This window comes from Mirounga angustirostris, unplaced genomic scaffold (genome assembly GCF_029215605.1).
Source record: "Mirounga angustirostris isolate CCGP_5_RB_7025 unplaced genomic scaffold, mMirAng1.0.hap1 SCAF_4, whole genome shotgun sequence".
Classification (NCBI taxonomy): domain Eukaryota; kingdom Metazoa; phylum Chordata; class Mammalia; order Carnivora; family Phocidae; genus Mirounga; species Mirounga angustirostris.
The window spans coordinates 91,623,794-91,642,430 of record NW_026991712.1 but is presented as its reverse complement, the minus strand read 5'-3'; the positions used below and the strand labels follow the sequence as shown (position 1 = coordinate 91,642,430).

The window sequence follows — 18,637 nt, the reverse complement described above, 5'->3', positions numbered from 1 at the left end:
TCTCTATGGCTTTTGCTTTCTGCTTTGTACTGTCTCTTCCAAGAAAGCTCTCCCTACTATTTTAATCAACTGCTACTTTTCCACCAGTTCTTAGCTCCACTGTCTTCAGGGAAGACTTCTAGACTACATCAGATTCCTGCTCTAATGGAAACATACTCCTGGGCGCCTGGGTGGCTCAGTTGGTTAAGCGACTGCCTTCGGCTCAGGTCGTGATCCTGGAGTCCCGGGATCGAGTCCCGCATCGGGCTCCCTGCTCCGCGGGAAGTCTGCTTCTCCCTCTGCCTCTCTCTCTCTGTCTCTCTGTCTCTCATGAATAAATACATAAAATCTTTAAAAAAAAAAAGGAAACCTATTCCTTTCCTTCAAAGACCTTATTCTAATTGATAATCATATAATCACAGTTATTGTGTGCTATACAATTAATGCCTATCTCTCTCATTAAACTCTAAGCTCTGTGAAGGCAGGATCCACGCTGTTTTAGCTCACTACTGTATTCCTAATACCCAGCCAGTGTGTTTGCACATTGTAGGTTATCAAGTAGATGCTAGTTCAATAACTGACAGAGCCATTTGCAATGAATTCTCATATAGTTCTACACATGCACTGCACAACCAGTCAGAGCGCCCACTCTCCATATTCACAGACAAAGAACAAGGTTTACTATATCATGCACATGTGCATTGATACACTAAAAGATGTAAGTGTGCAGGGATGCAGGCATATTCATAAATAAGTGTAAAGTATATCCCACCAACCAGAGAACAGATAAAAAAGGAACATACATAAACCTAGATACAAAACATTGGTTCGTACATAGATGACATCCAAGTTTATATCTATGTTTAAATACACATATGACATAAACTGATGTTTCTTTTTTTTTTTTAAAGTTTTTTTTTTAAGTAATCTCTACATCCAATGTGGGGCTCAAACTCACAATCCCAAGATCAAGAGTTGCATGCTCTACCAACTAAGCCAGCCAGGTGCCCCTCTGATGATTCTTTCTTGATGCATTATGTGTCTCTAATCTTTAGCCACACACTGATTTCTTTAAAATTGATGAGAATAATATACACAATGAATATATATATATATATATATATATATATATATATATATAACTTATCCTATATTTCAGGTTGGCTTTCTAACTCACACATCAAACATATTTTCTTTTCTTATTATATTAAATTCATCAAGGCAACACCTTCAAAATGACAAAAAAAAAAAATGAACTTACAAGCAATATCTCACTTTTCTTTTTTTTCCCTACCAAGATGAAAGGAACACATAAATAGAATCATAGCTACATACCTAACATATCTAAAGACAGATTCAAATCTGCTTACAGGTAGGAGAAGGACTCATACACAGTTTATAGGCTGATGCTCAGATAAAGCTTGGAATGAACATAAATAACTGTAGACACAGGTTGACATGGCCAGGTGGCAAGTAGAGTTGAAAAGTGAGCAAAGGAAGAAAGTAGAGTTGACATGGGGGTGGACTGGATAAAGAGGCTGGGAGCTGGTAAGGAGACACAATGACTTCCAGAATTCTGGATTCCCTACCTGGTTGTTCCTGTACTGGGTCCTGGAGAACAACAGTAGAGGATTCTCCATATGCCAAGGATAGGTATTCTTCTATGTCACTGTCACGAAGAAGTTCCACTCCTGATCCATCAGCATAAACGACAAAAAACCTATTTGAAGCAATAAAATCAAACCACTTGAAGTATTAGTTAAAGTGCTCCTTAAACTTGGAATTTAAAATAAAAGTCAGTGGTGCCTGGGTGGCTCAGTTGGTTAATTGTCTGCCTTCAGCTCAGGTCATGATCTCAGGGTCCTGGGATCGAGCCCCGAGTTGGGCTCCCTGCTGAGCGGGGAGAGTCTGCCTCTCCCTCTGCCTTCCCCCTGCTTCTGCTTGTGCTCTCTCTGTCTGTCTCTCTCAAATAAGTGAATAAAATCTTTAAAAAAAAAAAGTCATGGTATTATTTTTATCATATTACCTGGGCACGTGTTCACCATAGATTTGCAGATGATTCTTATAAAGGTGAGTAGATGATAAATTATCATAGCCTTCAGCTTTTTCACTTAGATCCTCTTCCAAATTGTTTTCAGGTACCACAGTTGATATGCTACCATCAGCCATAACCTAAGGGGCAAAGTATGTAAGGAACTAAAAGAAAAGAAATGTCATGAAGCTTGTGTTTCCCATTTGAGAAAGCATGTGGTCTTTTGGTATATTCAGAAAATCAGGGATATTTATCTCCAAGGTAATATTAAGTACAGTTGGCATTAATAAAAGTGAAAACCCAGTGGCACATCTCTACTTAAAACCACACCTAGACTGTGAATACAAACTGGAAGACAAACTGGAATATACTCAGAGGAAGGTGGCAAAGATAGCAGGGGACTCAAAACCTTATCTTTTGAGCATTAGTTAGGAACTGGGGATTTAAACATTGACGAGAGACTACTTATGTGATAGATGTCTTGAAATACTCAAGAAGCGATAGTATGGAGAAGTTTATATTCTGTGATTGCAAGTGCAGAATCAGGATTCATGATACTAAAGATTTAGTATCAGCATGAGATTTAGTATCAGCATGAGATGTAGTATCAGCATGAGAGGAAAGGTTCTAGCCATTACTACTATTTAGATATGGCATGGATCTCTCCACGAAGGAGTGTGGTTCAGGCTGAAAGACCATTGAAGGAGATGCCCAAGAAGAGCATTAATGCCTAGAAGAATGCTTGGCCTGAATGTCCCATGTGTTTAAACTTAGAGGGTTTAGGGCTTTAAGGTTCAATTTCAATTCACTATAAATTGAAATTTGTTAGCAGCCTGAACTCATGCTGCGAAGAGTCTCATTTTTTGAGGGCCAAAAAACCAAGCAGGATCAGGGCTACTCTGCATACCAAACCAAAGCTGGGGACTCTGTGCTATGGTTCCAAATCTGAAAAATAACTTCACCACCTACTAGCTGATACACAAACTTCTACTGTTGGGTGGAGGAGTGAAACAAGGAGAAATGCTTAGAGCAGGGGTTGGCAAACCATTTTTTTCAAGGGATAGGGAGGAAATATTTTAGGATTTGTAGGCCACACAGTTTCTGTTGCAACTACTCATCTCTACCATTGTATGCAAAAGCAGTCGGAGACGAATGAGCATGGCTGTAGTCCAATAAAACTATATCATGACATTGAGATTTGAATTTCCTGTAATTTTTATGTGTCATGAAATATTCTTCTCCTTTTGAATTTTCCCAACCATTTAAAAATATAAAAGCCATTTTTAGCTCATGGGCCTATATAAAGAGGTGGCCATGGTTTGCCAGCTTTAGGCCTGGATGTAAGAGGATAGTTGTGGTGTTGAAGGACAGAGAAACAGAAGATAGAGCTCTACCATCTACTAGCTAAGTGCTGCTCCCACCTCCCCATCTTCAATCCTACTAGAACCCTCACTCATTGATACTTCTCACCATGGATTCTCTGCCTAGTCAAGCAAACTCGTTCTCAATTATCCTGGATACAGACCATTCTTATATCATTTCTTTTTGTTGGCATTATTTTTAAATGTTTAGTAATGTTTCTTCCCTTCCATTCTAATTCTTTATTTGGCCTTAACATTTCTACCATCCCAACTGTTTGACTTTCTATCTCCTTGGAAGTACACTTGAGAAGCAAAGATGTTGACATTCATTATTGCTTATGCAAAGTATCAGCAGTAAGTGGATAACTAATCCCAAGGCCACCAAGGTATAAGCTTCATGGAAGCGCTCTAGTGTGAAATATCTCAAAAAAAAAAAAAAAAAAAAAAAAAATCCAGCCCCTTTCTCCATTCTAATGATGCACTTTACCTGAAAGGTATTTCCCTCAGGATCCAGGACCTCACAGATAACCTCTGATGTGTGCTTCATGATGTACCTGCTAGCTCTTAGCTGCTCACGTTTTTGGAAAGGGTGGTATATATCACTGCTTAATTCATGGCAATATATAGCTGAGCAATCCCTATCAATGTGGAGGCAGCCTATGTTTGGAGGTAACACCTGGAAGGGTAACAGAAAGAGAGAAATTATTTAAAATGTCTTGTTCAACATGAAGGATTTGGAAAATCATTTTTAGGAAAAAAAATTATATATAGATCTCAGCCATAAATTGTTTTTATCCAGGAAAAAAACAAACAAAGAAACATTATCCAAGAGAGGACTTGAGCTTTGGGAAGGGCTCCCTGATAAAGAGGCAAACTGAATAATCAGGGTACAATTCCTTTTGTGTCCTCATAATTTATCTACTCACTTTAATATCTTTTCCAAGTACTTGCCTTGTGCCTTCTTATGTCAAATATTTAACATGAAATAATAAAAATATATTTTAACTGAAGTCAACACACTCGCCTCTATTAAAAATGTTTGGAATCCTTCATGTTCTTGGGCAAAATGTATCTCAAACAGTCAGAAGCTATAGGACAAATGCTTTTAAGAACTCTTATTTGTCTGTGTTCCTCTGGTGGCTGACACGGTCCTTAAGTATTAGCTTTCATGTAATAACTTCTGGTTCAGATAGACTCATTTTTGAGGCATAATTCACATACCATAAAGTATACATTCAATGGATTTTACTATGTTCAAAAACATGTGCAAATGTTATCACTAATTTCAGAACATTTTCAGCATCCCAAAAAGAAACACTGATGTCATGAGCAGTCACTCTGCATCAACCGTGACCCTATCCTGGCAACCAGTGATCAGCTATCTCTATGGATTTGAATATTCTAGACATTTCATACAGATGGAAGCATGCAATATGAGGCCTTTTGTGTCTGGCTTCTTTCACTTAGCATAATATTTTCAAGATTCATCCATATTGTTGTGTGTATCAATAATTCATTCTTTTTCATGGATCAATACTATTCCATTGTATAGATATATAAAATTTTGTTTATTTGTGAGTTGATTGGACATATGTGTTATTTTCACAATCTTGCTATTATTAACAATGCTATCAACATCTGCATACAAATTTTTGAGTGGATGTATATATTAATTTCCTTTGGACACCTACCTAGGAGTGGAATTGCTGGGTTATATGATAACTCTTATTTTTAACTTTTTGAGGGACTGCCAAACTGTTTTCCAAAGTGATTGCACCATTATACATTCCTATCAGCAATGTATGAGGGTTTCAATTTCCCCACAATCTCACTAACACTTATTACTGTCTGTCTTTTTTATTCCAGTCATTTTTGTGTGTGGGAAGTAGTATCTCATAGTTTAATTTCCAATTCCCTAATGACTAATGATGTTGAGCATCTTTTCATGTGCTTATTTGTCATTTATATCACTTCTTTGGAGAAATGTCTATTCAGATCCTTTCCCATTTAAAAAAATTGGGTTGTTAGTCTTCATTGCTGAGTTGTAGTAGTTCTTTATATATTCTGGATACTCGACTATTATCATTTGTATGATTTACAAATAATATCTTCCATTCTGTAGGTTGTCTTTTCACTTTCCGGGTGGTGTCCTTTAAAGTGCAAACTTTTCTCCTTTTGATGAAAGTTTGTGCTTTTGATGTCATCTAAGAAACTGTTGCCAGATTCAAAGACATGAAGATTTGCACTATGTTTTCTTCTAAGAGGTTTGTCATTTGAGCTTTTACAATTAAGTCCTTATGCTTTTGAATTCATTTCTGTGTATAGTGTAAGATACAGGTCCAACTTTATTCACCATTTGTTGAAAGACTATTCTTTTCGCCACTGAATTAGCTTGGCATGCTTATAAAAAGTTTATTGACCACAAGTTGGTAATAAATGAATACCTAGTCCTATCCTATTGATCTATATGCCTATCTTTATTCTAGTACCACACTGTCTTGATTACTGTAGCTTTGTAGTAAGTTTTGAAATCAGGAAGTGTGAGTCATCTAACTTCGTTCTTTTTCAAGATTGTTTTGGCTATTCTGAGTACTTCGAATTTACATAAGAATTTTGGTATCAGCTTATCAAGTTTTGCAAAAAAGGCAGCTGAGATGTTAATAAAGAATGTAGGGAGTACTGCCATCTTAACAATATTAAGTCTTCCATAAACTTAACATGTGATGTTTTCTATTTATTAGGTCTTCTTTAATTTCTTTCAGTGATATTTTGTAGTTTTCAGTGTTATTAAATTTATTTCTAATTATTTTATTCCTTTTATTCCTTTTTAAAATCCATATCACCTATTTCACCATCCCACACTCACCTCTCCTCTAGTAATCATCAGTTTGTTCTCTATGGTTAGGAGTCTCTTTCTTGGCTTATCACTCTATTTTTTCCCTTTCTGCATTTGTTTTTTTCTTAAATTTCACATATGAGTGAAATCATAAGCTATTTGTCACTCTCTGACTGATTTATTTTACCTAGGGTTATAATTATACTCTGTAGCTCCATCCATGTTGCTGCAGATGGCAAGATTTCATTCCTTTTTTATGGCTGAGTAATATTCCATAGTGTGTGTGTGTGTGTGTGTTTATATATATTACGTCTTCTTTATCCATTCATCTATCAATGGACACTTGAGCTGTTTCCATAATTTGGCTATTATAAATAATGCTCAATAGACATAGGGGTGCATATATCCTTCCAGATTAGGGGTTTTGTATTCTTTGGGTAAATACCCAGTAGTGCCATTACTGGGTCATAGGGTAGTCCTATTTTTAACTTTTTGAGGAAGCTCCACACTGTTTTCCACAATGGTTGCACCAGTTCAAATTCCCACCAACAGTGCAAAGTGTTCCTTTTTCTCCACATCCCCATCAACACTTGTTGCTTCTTGTATTGTTGATTTTAGCCATTCTGACAAGTGTGAGGTGATCTCTCACTGTTGTTTTGATTTGTATTTCCCTGATGATGAGTGATGTTGAACGTCTTTTCATGTCTGTATGTCTTCTTTGGAAAAATGTCTGTTCACGTCTTCTGCCCATTTTTTAATTGGATTATTTATTTTGTGTGTGTGTTGAGTTGTGTAAGTTCTTTATATTTTTTGGATACTAACCCTTTATCAGATACATCATTTGCAAATATCTTCTCCCATTCAGTAGGTTTTCCTTTAGTTTTTGTTGATTGTTTCCTTCACTGTGCAGAAGGAATTTTAATGTTGTCCCAACAGTTTATTTTTGCTTTTGTTTCTCTTGCTCCAGAAAACATATCTAAAAAAGATATAGCTACAGCCAGTGTCAGAGAAATTACTACCTGTGCCCTCTTCTAGGACTTTTATGGTTTCAGGTCTCACATTTAGGTCTTTAATCCATTTTAAGTTTATTTTTGTGTATAGTATAAGAAAGTGGTTGAGTTTCATTCTTTTGCATGTAGCTGTCCAGATTTCCCAACACCATTTGTTGAAGAGAAGTATTTTATTCCTTTTGATGCTACTTTAAACAGAATTGTTTTCTTAATTTCAATTTTGGATTGCTCTTTGTTAATGTAGAAAAATACAATTGACTTTTGTATATTGATCTTATATCTTGCAAACTTGCTGAACTTTTTTATTAGTTCTAATTGTGTGTGTGTGTGTGTGTACATTGTGTTCTTGGCAGATTGCCTTCCTTAGGATTTTCTAAATACACTTTTATATCATCTGTAAAAAGAGAGATGTTTTACTTTTTACTTTCCAATCTGCTTGCACATTATTTATTCTTATTGTCTGATTGCCCTGGTTAGAGCCTTCAGTACAATGTTGAGTTGGAAGGATGAGAGCAAACATTCATGTCCTGTGCCTGATCTTAGGGGGAAAGCTTTTAGTCTTTTACCAATAAGAATGCTGTTTGTTAGCTGTGGGTTTTTTTGTTTTGTTTTGTTTTGTAGATGCCCTTTATGAGGTTGAAGAAGTTTCCTTCTATTCCTAGTGCATTGAGTTTTTTGTTTTTTTTTTTAATCATGAAAGGGTATTGAATTCTGTCAAATGTTTTTTCTGAGTCTTATGTAGATAATCATGTGGTTTCTGTCCTTTATTTTTTAATATGGTATATTATATTGATTAATTTTTGCATCTTGAACAAACCTTAAATTTTGGGGATAAATCCCACTTGGTGACAATGTATAATCCTTTTTACATGTTGCTGGATTCAGTTGGCTAGCATTTTCTTGAAGATTTTTATCTATCTTCATAAGATATATTGGTCTGGAGTTTTCTTGTGATAACTTTGGTTTAGGTAACAGGGTAATACTGACCAGATAGAATTAGTTGGGAAGTGTTCCCTTCTCTTCTGTATATTGGAAGAGTTTGTGAAAATTCTTCAGTATTAATTCTTCTGTAAATGTTTGGTAGAATTTACCAGTGAGGCCATCTGGGCCTGGGCTTTTCTGTGTGCTAAGTTTTAAAATTACCAATTCAATCTCTTTACTTCTTAAAGGGTCTATTCTGATTTTTTAGTTCTTCTTAACTCAGATTTAGAAGTTTGTACCTTTCCAGAAATTTATCTATTTCATCTATGGTATCTAATCTATTGATATTCATAGTATTTCCTTATAATTCTTCTCATTTCTGGAAGGTTGGAAAAAATGTTTTCTCTTTCATTCTTAATTCTAGTAATTTGGGTCTCTCCCCGCCCTTTCTCCCTTTCTCTCTCTCTCTCCCTAAAGGTTTTTCAATTTTGTTGATCTTTTCAAAGAAACAACTTCTGGTTTTGTTGACTCTCTCTATTGTTTTCTATTCTGTCTTTTATTTATTTCTATTATAATCTATTATTTACTTCTATATGTTTGCTTTGATTTTAGTTTGCCTTCTTTTTTCTAGTTTCTTAGGTGGAAAGTTAGGTTATTGATTTGAGATCTTTTATAGTATACATATTTAGGCAATATAAAACTAGAAATTTTCCTTTGTGCATTGCTTTTGCAGCATTCCATAGGTTTTGGGATATTAAGGTTTTATTTTCAGTCATCTCAAAGCAATTTTCTTGTGATTTCTTCTCCGTGTTAATTTTCACATATTTGTGGATTTCCCAAACTTCTTTCTGTTACTGATTTTTAATTTAATTCCATGGTGGTGGTAGAAAATATTTTGTATGAAGTTGATCATTTTAAATCTACTGAGACTTGTTTTGTGGTATAACACATAGTCTTTCCTAGAGAATGTTCCATGTGCACTTGAGAATAATGTGTTTTATTGTTGATGAGTGGAGTGTTCTATAGATGTCTAGTAGGTCTTGTTGGGTTATTCTGCTGTTTAAGTCTTTTATTTTTCTTTTATTATTCACTTTTATTGTTTATTATTTTATCCATTACTGAAAATGGGCTACTAAAGTCTCCCAAATATTATTGTTGAATTGTCTATTTCTCGTTTTAACTAAGCCAGTTTTTACTATTTAAAACTAGACTTCTTTTTCTTTAATTCTGAGCTCAGATCAAGTGTAGAAGCCTTTATAGTTGTAAAGGTCAGTAGTAAAACCTTTTCATCATTGCTCAGAACTCATTAGTCTCACACACACACATCTCCCCTTCTCCTTCCCCCAATCTCATTCATCAAGTCCTCAGTTATACACGGTCACCTTTACACACACACACACACACACACACACATCTCCAGACACAAGCCCTTATTATTTTAAATTACGTTTGCTTCTCAGAACTACAGAGATCATGCATCAGGTAGACTGCAAGGTCTTCTGACGCTCAGATTTGGCTAATTTCATCACTGATCCACTTCAGTAAGAGCAGATCTCAGAGAAAAAACTTGACATTTTAAATTGTATAATGTACAACTCTGGAAATACTTAGATGTTTTGGACGTGTTGTTAGGTGTCTAATATGTTTATAGTTGTTATGTTTTCTTGATGGAGTGATCCTTTTATCATTATAACATAACCTCTTTGTCTCTGATAATATTTTGTTGTAAGATCTATTTTGTCTGAATTAGTATAGCCACTCTAGTTCCCTTTCAATTACTTATTGCAGGTCTATCTATTTTCATCCTTTTCCCTTCAAACTGTGTCTTTGACCATATAAATGTATCTCTTGTCAACAGCGTATATGCGGATCATGTTTTTTAATCCATTCTTCCAATATCTGCTTTTTTACTGGGTTATTTAATCCATTTGTACTTAATGTAATTAGTGAAGTCAGATTTATATCTTCCAATTTTTTATTTGTTTTCTATATGCTTTATGCTTCTTTTCCCCCTGTATTCATCCATTACTGCCTTTAAATAGACATTTTTTGCCGCTTTAGTTCCCTTGTTTCTTTTACTATATATTTTTCCATTACTTTCTTAGAGTTTCTTTTTTTTTAAGATTTTATTTATTTGCGAGAGAGAATGAGAGACAGAGAGCATGAGAGGGAGGAGGGTCAGAGGGAGAAGCAGACTCCCTGCCGAGCAGGGAGCCCAATGCGGGACTCCAGGATCATGACCTGAGCCGAAGGCAGTCGCCCAACCAACTGAGCCACCCAGGCGCCCCTTCTTAGAGTTTCTTGAAGATCACAAATAATGTCTTAATTTATAACTTAAATACTAACTTAATTTCAATATTATACAAAATCTTAGCGCCTATATAGCTCTATTCCTTCCCTCCTACTTTGTGTTAGTATTGTAAAAAAAAAATTACATCTTTATACGTTATAAGCACATATTCCTTGGAATCTAGAAAGCCACATTCATGTGCAGGACTGTATGCATGCCTGGAAAAGAGCTCAGAAAGCCCTAATCTTTCACTCTTGCCGATCAAGAGGATCTGCATAAGCAGGGAGTAAAGGCTAAGTAGAGTTATAAACTTCCAGCTGGAGTACTGAAAAGAATACCCCAGTATGCAAACAGAGCCCTCAGAAGAGGATGATTCCAAGGAATGTGTCAGAGCTTTTCAAAGCCTTATATGGGCTTCTGTTCCCCAGCTGTTCCTTTTAATTTTTTTGTTCACCCTCTTGTTTGTTATTGCCACTTCAGGCAGCTGTAATGTTAAATAATTACCTCCATTTGGGGAAAAGTCTGTGGTGAGTGAGCTCAGAGTCAGATCAAATAAAGATAACCCTTGCAAATGGGGTTTCCAGGGAACAGCCAAACAGGTCAACAATGACAATATTTTGTGGTGAGACTTTTGGAGAGCTCTAAATCTATTCTTCCTCTTTCAGTGTTTGCTGGCATGCTGGTTTTCATTGCTATCATGAATGTGAGGGTGTTGATTTTGAAGGGTACCATGAAGCTGGGGGCGGGGAGGGGAATATGGCAAGTGAAATCACCATGAATCTTGCTGTACTTCCCAGGATCAAGTCTTTGTCTTTCTTTGCTTTTCTGATTGTTGTAATCCTTTGGTTAATTTCCAGAGTTCTGAAAAAGTTGATTTTGACAATATTTTCAGTTTTCTAGTTGTTTTTGTGTAGTAATGTATTTTCAGAGGTCCTTACTCTACCATTCTGGAAGTGTCTCATACTGACTACCCACCATTGCCCAGGCCCAGAGAACCCCATTTGACCTTGGCTAATTCTGAGACTTTTCTGTGGTTTCAGGCACATTTTAGAGTAGGCACTGGTGGCTGGTAAATTTGCAACTTTCCTGGCCTCCAAAAGTCCTCATCAAAATGGACCCAAACTGTCAAATTTGACTCCATGATTTACTGAAAGCTGCTCTGGACAGAGAAGGGATGTCCTGTAACATCCACTGTTAAGACACATTCCATAGACCAGGTGAAGCAACAATATAGAAATGACAAAAGTAAACCTGATAAACAGGACGTGCATTTCTTTCTAGGAAGTTAACCTGGAGAAACATCTATGCTGAAGCCTACAGGCTCAACATGGCAAATATAGTGATGACCCACATTTTCTGCTAGAGATTGTTTCTGATTAACCCGATAGCCAGTTAGCAAATAGAATTCTCATTTTACATTCTCATATTTTATATATACTGCTGAAAGTTTACTATAAAATTTGCCTCTTCCAACTGATTTCACATACCGAGTAGAGGATATAACCACATTCCATTATTATAAGGTGTTTGTTTATGGTATTGCTAACAAAGACAAGGACTCTTGAAGTCCTCCTCCAAAGTATTCTTATAAATGCTTATTACATTTCTGTATCTTCCCCAAAGGAACCACTTAGGCTGGATCATACTGGCATAGAAGAATAGTCTGACTACTCTCTTTCAGAAGCCTGTTCCAGCACATACACACACACATACACACACTTTCCCCAGAAAGACAATAGGCCTTCTGGTCTAGGGAAACTGGTTTCAGTTCCTAGAACGAGGGACAGAGGAAGGTTTCCCATGGGGGCTAATAGACCCATATTTACCATCTTGTCTTCCTGAAACCCTCTAGCTGGGTGGATGGTCCCACCCCTACTTGTGACACATTATAGTCATAGAGGATAGCAACTGTTATACCTGCCTCCTATTTGATGTCTTGGTTAATCTTTTTAGTGCTGCTAAGGTACAATGGTGGATAATACCAAGATCTACCTCCTTTTTTTTTTTTTTATTACATTGCTTAAAATCCAGCCTCACTCATCATACTGCCCATTGTTCTCATGCTGGTGAGTGATGAAGTGATGACCAACCAATAGGGGATGGGCAGAGGGTATATTTGAATGCCATCTTTCAGTGCTATACAACTACAGAACTATAATAGGTGTTGGTAAATTTATTTGGAGGTTTTTTTTTTTTTTTTTTTTCCAGTTGGGAACTAAGGTCTGTGTGTTTCTCAACCAAGAGTGGTCAACCTTCCAATCCATTCTTGGGCTGTGTTTTGGGAGATTGGGCAAAGCTGGAAGGAACAAGTGGCTACACAATAGTGGCAGACACCAAATGTGTCTTAGTTGGATCTCTTTTCTGTTTATGTCTCTTTCTCCAGTGGCAACTGTCACTGGTTCTAAAATTCCTTTGCCCTCATAGTTGTAACCATTTGAGTTTGGGACTATGATAAAAACAAGACAAAAAGTGGACTCATCACACAATCTTAGGGGATTCTCATGACATCTGGTAGCACACGTGGTACTGGAATATGGATGCTGCCAATCTGCTGGAAAAAATGGACATTCTGAGTATTGTAGAAGAAAAATTGCACCCCTTAGCCAACTGCCACACTTCACAATCGTGTCTCATTTTCAGCACCTGCCTTGCTCCATAACAGTCTACACTGGAAGAAGAGGGAGTAGGATAACATTATTTGGAGAGATGGGAGGGATAAACTGGCTTTAGCAGCTTTCACAATAACAAATGTTTGTCACTGAGGTCTTTGTCAGTCATCTTCTGGTTTTGTGCTCTCAGCATCCTGTGACATTGTATGTGACATCTTGGCACTTGTGTCTCTTCTCCGGCAAGTGGAAAAATGAGGGCAAATCCTTCCAAGGCTAAAGGTACTACAGGCTGACACGAGGTGGTTGTGATTAATAGGGAAATGGAGGAAGGTACAGGAGTTGCTAACAGTGCTCCCTCCTGAGCCTTCAAGAACAAAGCTTTGCAAGCTGCTCTCCTAGGACCACACAGATCATATGCTCCCTCCCATCCTGTGGGGACTCTTGGTGAAGTGGCAATGGACTGGAGATGGGAAGGACGGGAGAGTGTGAATAAGGACAGAGGTGGCAGGAAGTGAAGCTGGTCGGGTAGGCACAGGACAGATCACATGAGTGCTTCTAACAGTGCCTGCCACCTACCACATAAAAGATCCCCAACAAATACATTCTGGTTTAAAACCTTGATCCCAAAATACCAAAGCATTGTAAGACAAGCAGGACAGTGTTTTTCTGTAATGGACTGTCAAAAGAAGATGAGTAAGTAAAAAGAGACTGAGGAGTGTGTTCTAAGAACATGAGACAAAAGGAACGACAGCTGTACATGGCAGGAATATTCACCGCCCCAGAGGAGTGGGTTTTCTTAGTTGAACGGACACTTCCCTTTGGCACTCCTCATCTCCCCCTAGACCCACCTGGTATGTTCCCTGTGGCTTTGCAATAATAGACGTCCCATCCCCAAAGGTGGCACAGCAGCTACTGTCCTCGCAGTTGGTGATGATAGTGGCGTAGTGTGAGTTTTCTATCCGCATGCACTTCACCTGCCTGGTGACAGTTTGAGGACTTTCAGCTGCAAGCAAATGCAAGGTAAGCATTTGACAGGATGCACACACTGGGAAACACGCCTGCCTGCTGAGTTTGCTCCTGTCTCCTGGCCACCTGGACTAGAAGTTGAGACCAAGTGCTGAGAACTCACTCCACGGGGCTGGTGTGTGGCCTACTCACTGTCAGTGCAGAGTCATTCTTCCAGAATAATTCTTCCTACTTAATTTAGTGTGCTCTTTTGTTCTCACTACTGTTTTTATTTTGAGAAATTGAAAACACCCCGAAGAGCATAACAAATAATTTAACTATTCATATACTCACCAATCAGAATTTACACTTGTTAATAGTTTGCCATATCTGTTTCAACATTCTTAATATGTATATAAGAGAAAAATTACAGGTGAGTTGAAGTTCACTTTTCTCCTTATCTCTGGGTTTATTCCCTTCTCTTGAAGTCTACTTTTATCTTTTCTATAAATATATGAATCAAAATAATATATCATCTTTTGTGAGCTTTAAATATGCATACATTACATATTACTGTATGTATCCTTCTACACCTACTTTTTTCTACTTGACATTGCTTTGAGACCTTTAGCCATCTTGATATGTAGGTGTGTGGGTATTTGTGTGTGTATGTGTGTACTTCATTCCTTTTAACTACTGTATAGTATTCTTTTGTAAAAATATACTGCATTTGGGGCGCCTGGGTGGCTCAGTTGGTTAAGCAACTGCCTTCGGCTCAGGTCATGATCCTGGAGTCCCGGGATCGAGTCCCACATCGGGCTCCCTGCTCGGCAGGGAGTCCGCTTCTCCCTCTGACCCTCCCTCGTCTCATGCTCTCTCTTTCTATCTCATTCTCTCTCTCAAATAAATAAATAAAATCTTTAAAAAAAAAAAGACTCCTGATATAATAAAGTGCATTTCAGGACCATTTAAAAAAAAAATACTGCATTTTATGTTTCTATTCTGCTGTTGATGGACATCTATTTCCCAGCATTTTGATATCATACTTGGTGTTGCAAGTAGCACCCTGAACCTATTTCCTTGTACAAATGGGTAAGAGTGTTGTTAAGAGTGTCTTTCTACATATACCCAGAAGTGGAGTCAGTACATCATAGGATATGCACATTTTAAACTTATATTTTTAAATTGCCCTCTCCAGTGGCTCTTTTAATTCTCCCTCTAACCAGTGGGATATGAAGGTTGGTCTTTTCCCACTTGCTTGCCGGTTTTGTTGCACTTAATTTGGCAAGGAAGCATTTAATGCATTAAACAAATAAAATCTGGAATTAAAGAAAAGGGAATCAGGGAATAATTTGCCTTTAAAAATCTTGTTTAAATTTAGGTTAGGAAAGGCGTTATGCTTTTAGAGTCTCTGCCCAGGTGTCTGTTAACTAGCATCTGCAGCTTGTTCTTCTCTCACACCGTCTCTCTGATAATGAGAGGCATGTTCCAAATTGAAGGAGGACCTTACTGAGGTCACCTATATGCAAATCAGGTTCCATAAGTATCAACAGAAACAGGTCTGAGAGCTAATGTCCCAGGCAATGAAGTCATGATCATTAACTTTTAGTTGCCACCAATCCACACTATATTTTAGCAGTGAAAATGGAAAAAGGTACTATTACTACCCATCTATATAGTAATAGATAGCCAACTAGATAGCCAACTGGAGCTTTTATCACTCCCACATCTGTTGAGGATAAAAAAAAGTAACAAAAGGGCCACAGAGGCCCTGCTCTAGACTGCACGTGTATTCTTTGGTTAAGAGAGTTCTTCAAAAAATTATTTTTCTTATGTGTGGGTTAAAAAAAAGCAGTGACATTTCTACTCATCTTATTCTAAAGACACAAATATTGTCACATGCTTGAAAAATAAACTTACTTATTTTGTGATCATCTGGAGGAGTAATATGATCTTCATAAACTTGATAAAAGGTTGTGATTCTGGTACCATCAGCATGATCCACTATCCGAGTACCATCTTTTCTTTCCACAATGACCACTCTGTCTTCTCGAGTTGTCATGACCTGAACATACAAAGGCAGAGCACGATCATTTGGTCAGGTGGTTCATCCCAAGTGCGTTTATTTTTATACCTCATTGAATACCATCAAAATCCTGGTTATCCGTTTATAAGCTAAAGTTTGATCTCCTCTACTTGGTCAAAGCTTTGCAACAATCCAGGAAGGCAGACAGTGCTATCCCCATTTTGTAGATGAGGGAATGTAGGTTTAGAGAAGTTAAGAAATTTGCTCAAGTTCACTCAGCAAGCACTGGGGCTGGTGTTCGACTAAGGCTGTTTGACTTGGAAATTGATGCTCCTCCCGGCATTGTGTATTTGTGAGAAACTTCACATCAGGACTGGCCTGGCCCCGGTCTGTCTGGGAAAATGATCCCAGGTCCTGCCTCCTTGAAAATTACAGGTGTAAGGTGAGCATGGTCGGCGGAGGCTGCATTGCCTGCCATGCCACCTCAGTCTAATGTCATCAGAACAGAACATGAAAATTGGTGGGGAACAGAGGCTGTGGCTTCTCTGTGTTTCAAGCCGATCCACACGCTCACAGGCTCTTGTCTGTGGCTGCTGGTCGTGCCCCATGTGGGCTGGAGGGGTAAAAGAAGCTGTGCCTGTGGCTTGTTGCTGGGCCACCCAGTTGGACGAGGGCGCCCCACTGATCACGCTGCATTTGCTGCCTTGTGTCCTTCCCTAAAGTGGAGCAAATGCAGGTGCAGATTAAAGCCTGGATGTTTGTTAGTTTGATTGTCAATTTTAACCTGTAATGTCTTCTATTCCAGTGGAGAGGGTTACTGTGGAAGATGGATGGAAGGTCTGAGAAGGAAATATAGCTGTTATCATCCAAGGCAGGAAGCCAAAGGGTGGTAACCTGGTCAGCCCCGTATGTCCCAGGTCTGTTCCAATGTGGAGTGCCGGCCATGTGCTGTGAACTGTGACAGGTGCTGAGGGTACGATATGGGATGAGACTAAAGTTTAAGTCCCTATCCTCCAGGAGTTACAGACCATAAGAAAGACACAGATCATATGCTCCCTCCCATCCTGGAAGAAAGACGGTCATTAAGGAAGACCCCAAAGGAGCCCTTGGAGGGATCACCTGGTCAGTGTCTATAGTGAGACTTCTGATGTGGTTTGGCTTCCCCTCAGAGGAAGCAAGGCCAGAGCTTGGTTTGGGTGTGTTGGTGCAGGGGAGCAGCACGGGGGACTCAAAGGACCCCAGGAAGCAGTGAGGAGAAGGGTGGGAGATGAGGCCAGAAGGTGAAGGATCAAATGAGAGAGAGCTTTAAACTGTGATTAAGGACTTCAGCCTTTCTCCCAAGCAGAGCCAAAGCAGGACTAAAGAGTAGCAGTCACAGAAAAAAAATTCACTTAGTTCTGACAAGTGCTTCACTCTGAAAGAACGATCAGGCCCTTACATACAGTAGCTCAATGGTTGACCAGTGAAGCTCTACACCCCCAGTTGTGTGTGTGTGTGTGTGTGTGTGCAGATGTGGCAGATACGGAGATGCACGGCCTGTATCTCTCTTCAAGAGAGGACTTGCTCCCCAACTGTGTGTGTGGGGGGGCTATCAGCAAACAGCTTCTGGCTCTCAGCTCTTTCTGTGTCTGCCCCAGGTGCAGAGAGATGCTCTGCCTGACTCACAGCTTTCCAGAGTAACTGTGTCCAGTGACTGAGTGAGGCAGGGACGTACCAGTCTGCTTCCTGCTACCAGACTCGGGACTCTGAGGCAGAGCATACTGGCTCCTGAGCCCCAGCCAGTTGGCTGAGGCTTTGTCTGGTCTGTGCCTCAGTTCAGCTTCTCCCTCTGCCCATTTATGCTTCCTTCCCTCCTTCCTTGCACGGATGGTGTCCAAGTGGCAAGAACAGTATTGCAAATTATGTAATACGTATTTCAATCATTGAGTATTTTCTAACTTGTACTGTCCTAAGTGTAAGGGACACAGTATTTCACTGAAGAGTCCAAATGGATGTGACAGCAGGTTTGTTAGCTGTGTTTTGATTCAAATATCTGTGGCTATTGGAAGCAGGTGATAATTGCCTTCTTATCTCTTTATAGTAGGCAGAAATCACTATATATGAGAGAAATGCATGCTGTCATTATTTTAGGTTCTTATCATTGGAACTCTCAGCCAATGTGTTAAATGAGAAATACTGCTGAAGAACATAGTGGTTGAAGTCAGAATGGCTAAAATTAACAAGTCAGGGAATGACAGATGTTGGCAAGGATGTGGAGAAAGGGGAACCCTCCTACACTGTTGGTGGGAATGCAAGGTGGTGCAGCCAATCTGGAAAACAGTATGGAGGTTCCTCAAAAAGTTGAAAATAGAGCTACCATATGATCCAGCAATTGCACTACTGGGTATTTACCCCAAAGATACAAAAGTAGGGATCCGAAAGGGTACGTGCACCCCGATGTTTATAGCAGCAATGTCCACAATAGCCAAACTGTGGAAAGAGCCAAGATGTCCATCGACAGATGAATGGATAAAGAAGATGTGGTATATATATATACAATGGAATATTATGCAGCCATCAAAAAATGAAATCTTGCCATTTGCAACACTGTGGATGGAACTAGAAGGTATTATGCTAAGTGAAATAAGT

General features: G+C 38.6%; 1 protein-coding gene and 2 non-coding genes across 6 annotated transcripts in view; all 3 read right to left on the bottom strand.

Moving 5' to 3' along the window:
• The window catches only part of SPAG17 (sperm associated antigen 17), a 233,117-nt gene that overhangs the window by 50,094 nt on the left and 164,386 nt on the right, over positions 1 to 18,637 (bottom strand). For all 4 annotated transcript variants that reach the window (XM_064588562.1, XM_064588560.1, XM_064588559.1 and 1 more), the window contains 5 exons: positions 15,904 to 16,048; positions 13,887 to 14,041; positions 3,860 to 4,048; positions 2,006 to 2,151; positions 1,569 to 1,699 (listed from right to left, as the gene is read on the bottom strand). In XM_064588562.1, the coding sequence (XP_064444632.1) occupies positions 1,569 to 1,699; positions 2,006 to 2,151; positions 3,860 to 4,048; positions 13,887 to 14,041; positions 15,904 to 16,048 (766 nt within the window). The remainder of the gene's footprint in view (positions 1 to 1,568; positions 1,700 to 2,005; positions 2,152 to 3,859; positions 4,049 to 13,886; positions 14,042 to 15,903; positions 16,049 to 18,637) is intronic.
• Positions 9,368 to 9,437, bottom strand: LOC123860726 (small nucleolar RNA U2-30). Its single transcript, XR_006794840.1, has one exon. It is a non-coding gene; the product is annotated as a small nucleolar RNA U2-30 (small nucleolar RNA).
• On the bottom strand, positions 9,594 to 9,673 carry LOC123860727 (small nucleolar RNA U2-19). Its single transcript, XR_006794841.1, has one exon. It is a non-coding gene; the product is annotated as a small nucleolar RNA U2-19 (small nucleolar RNA).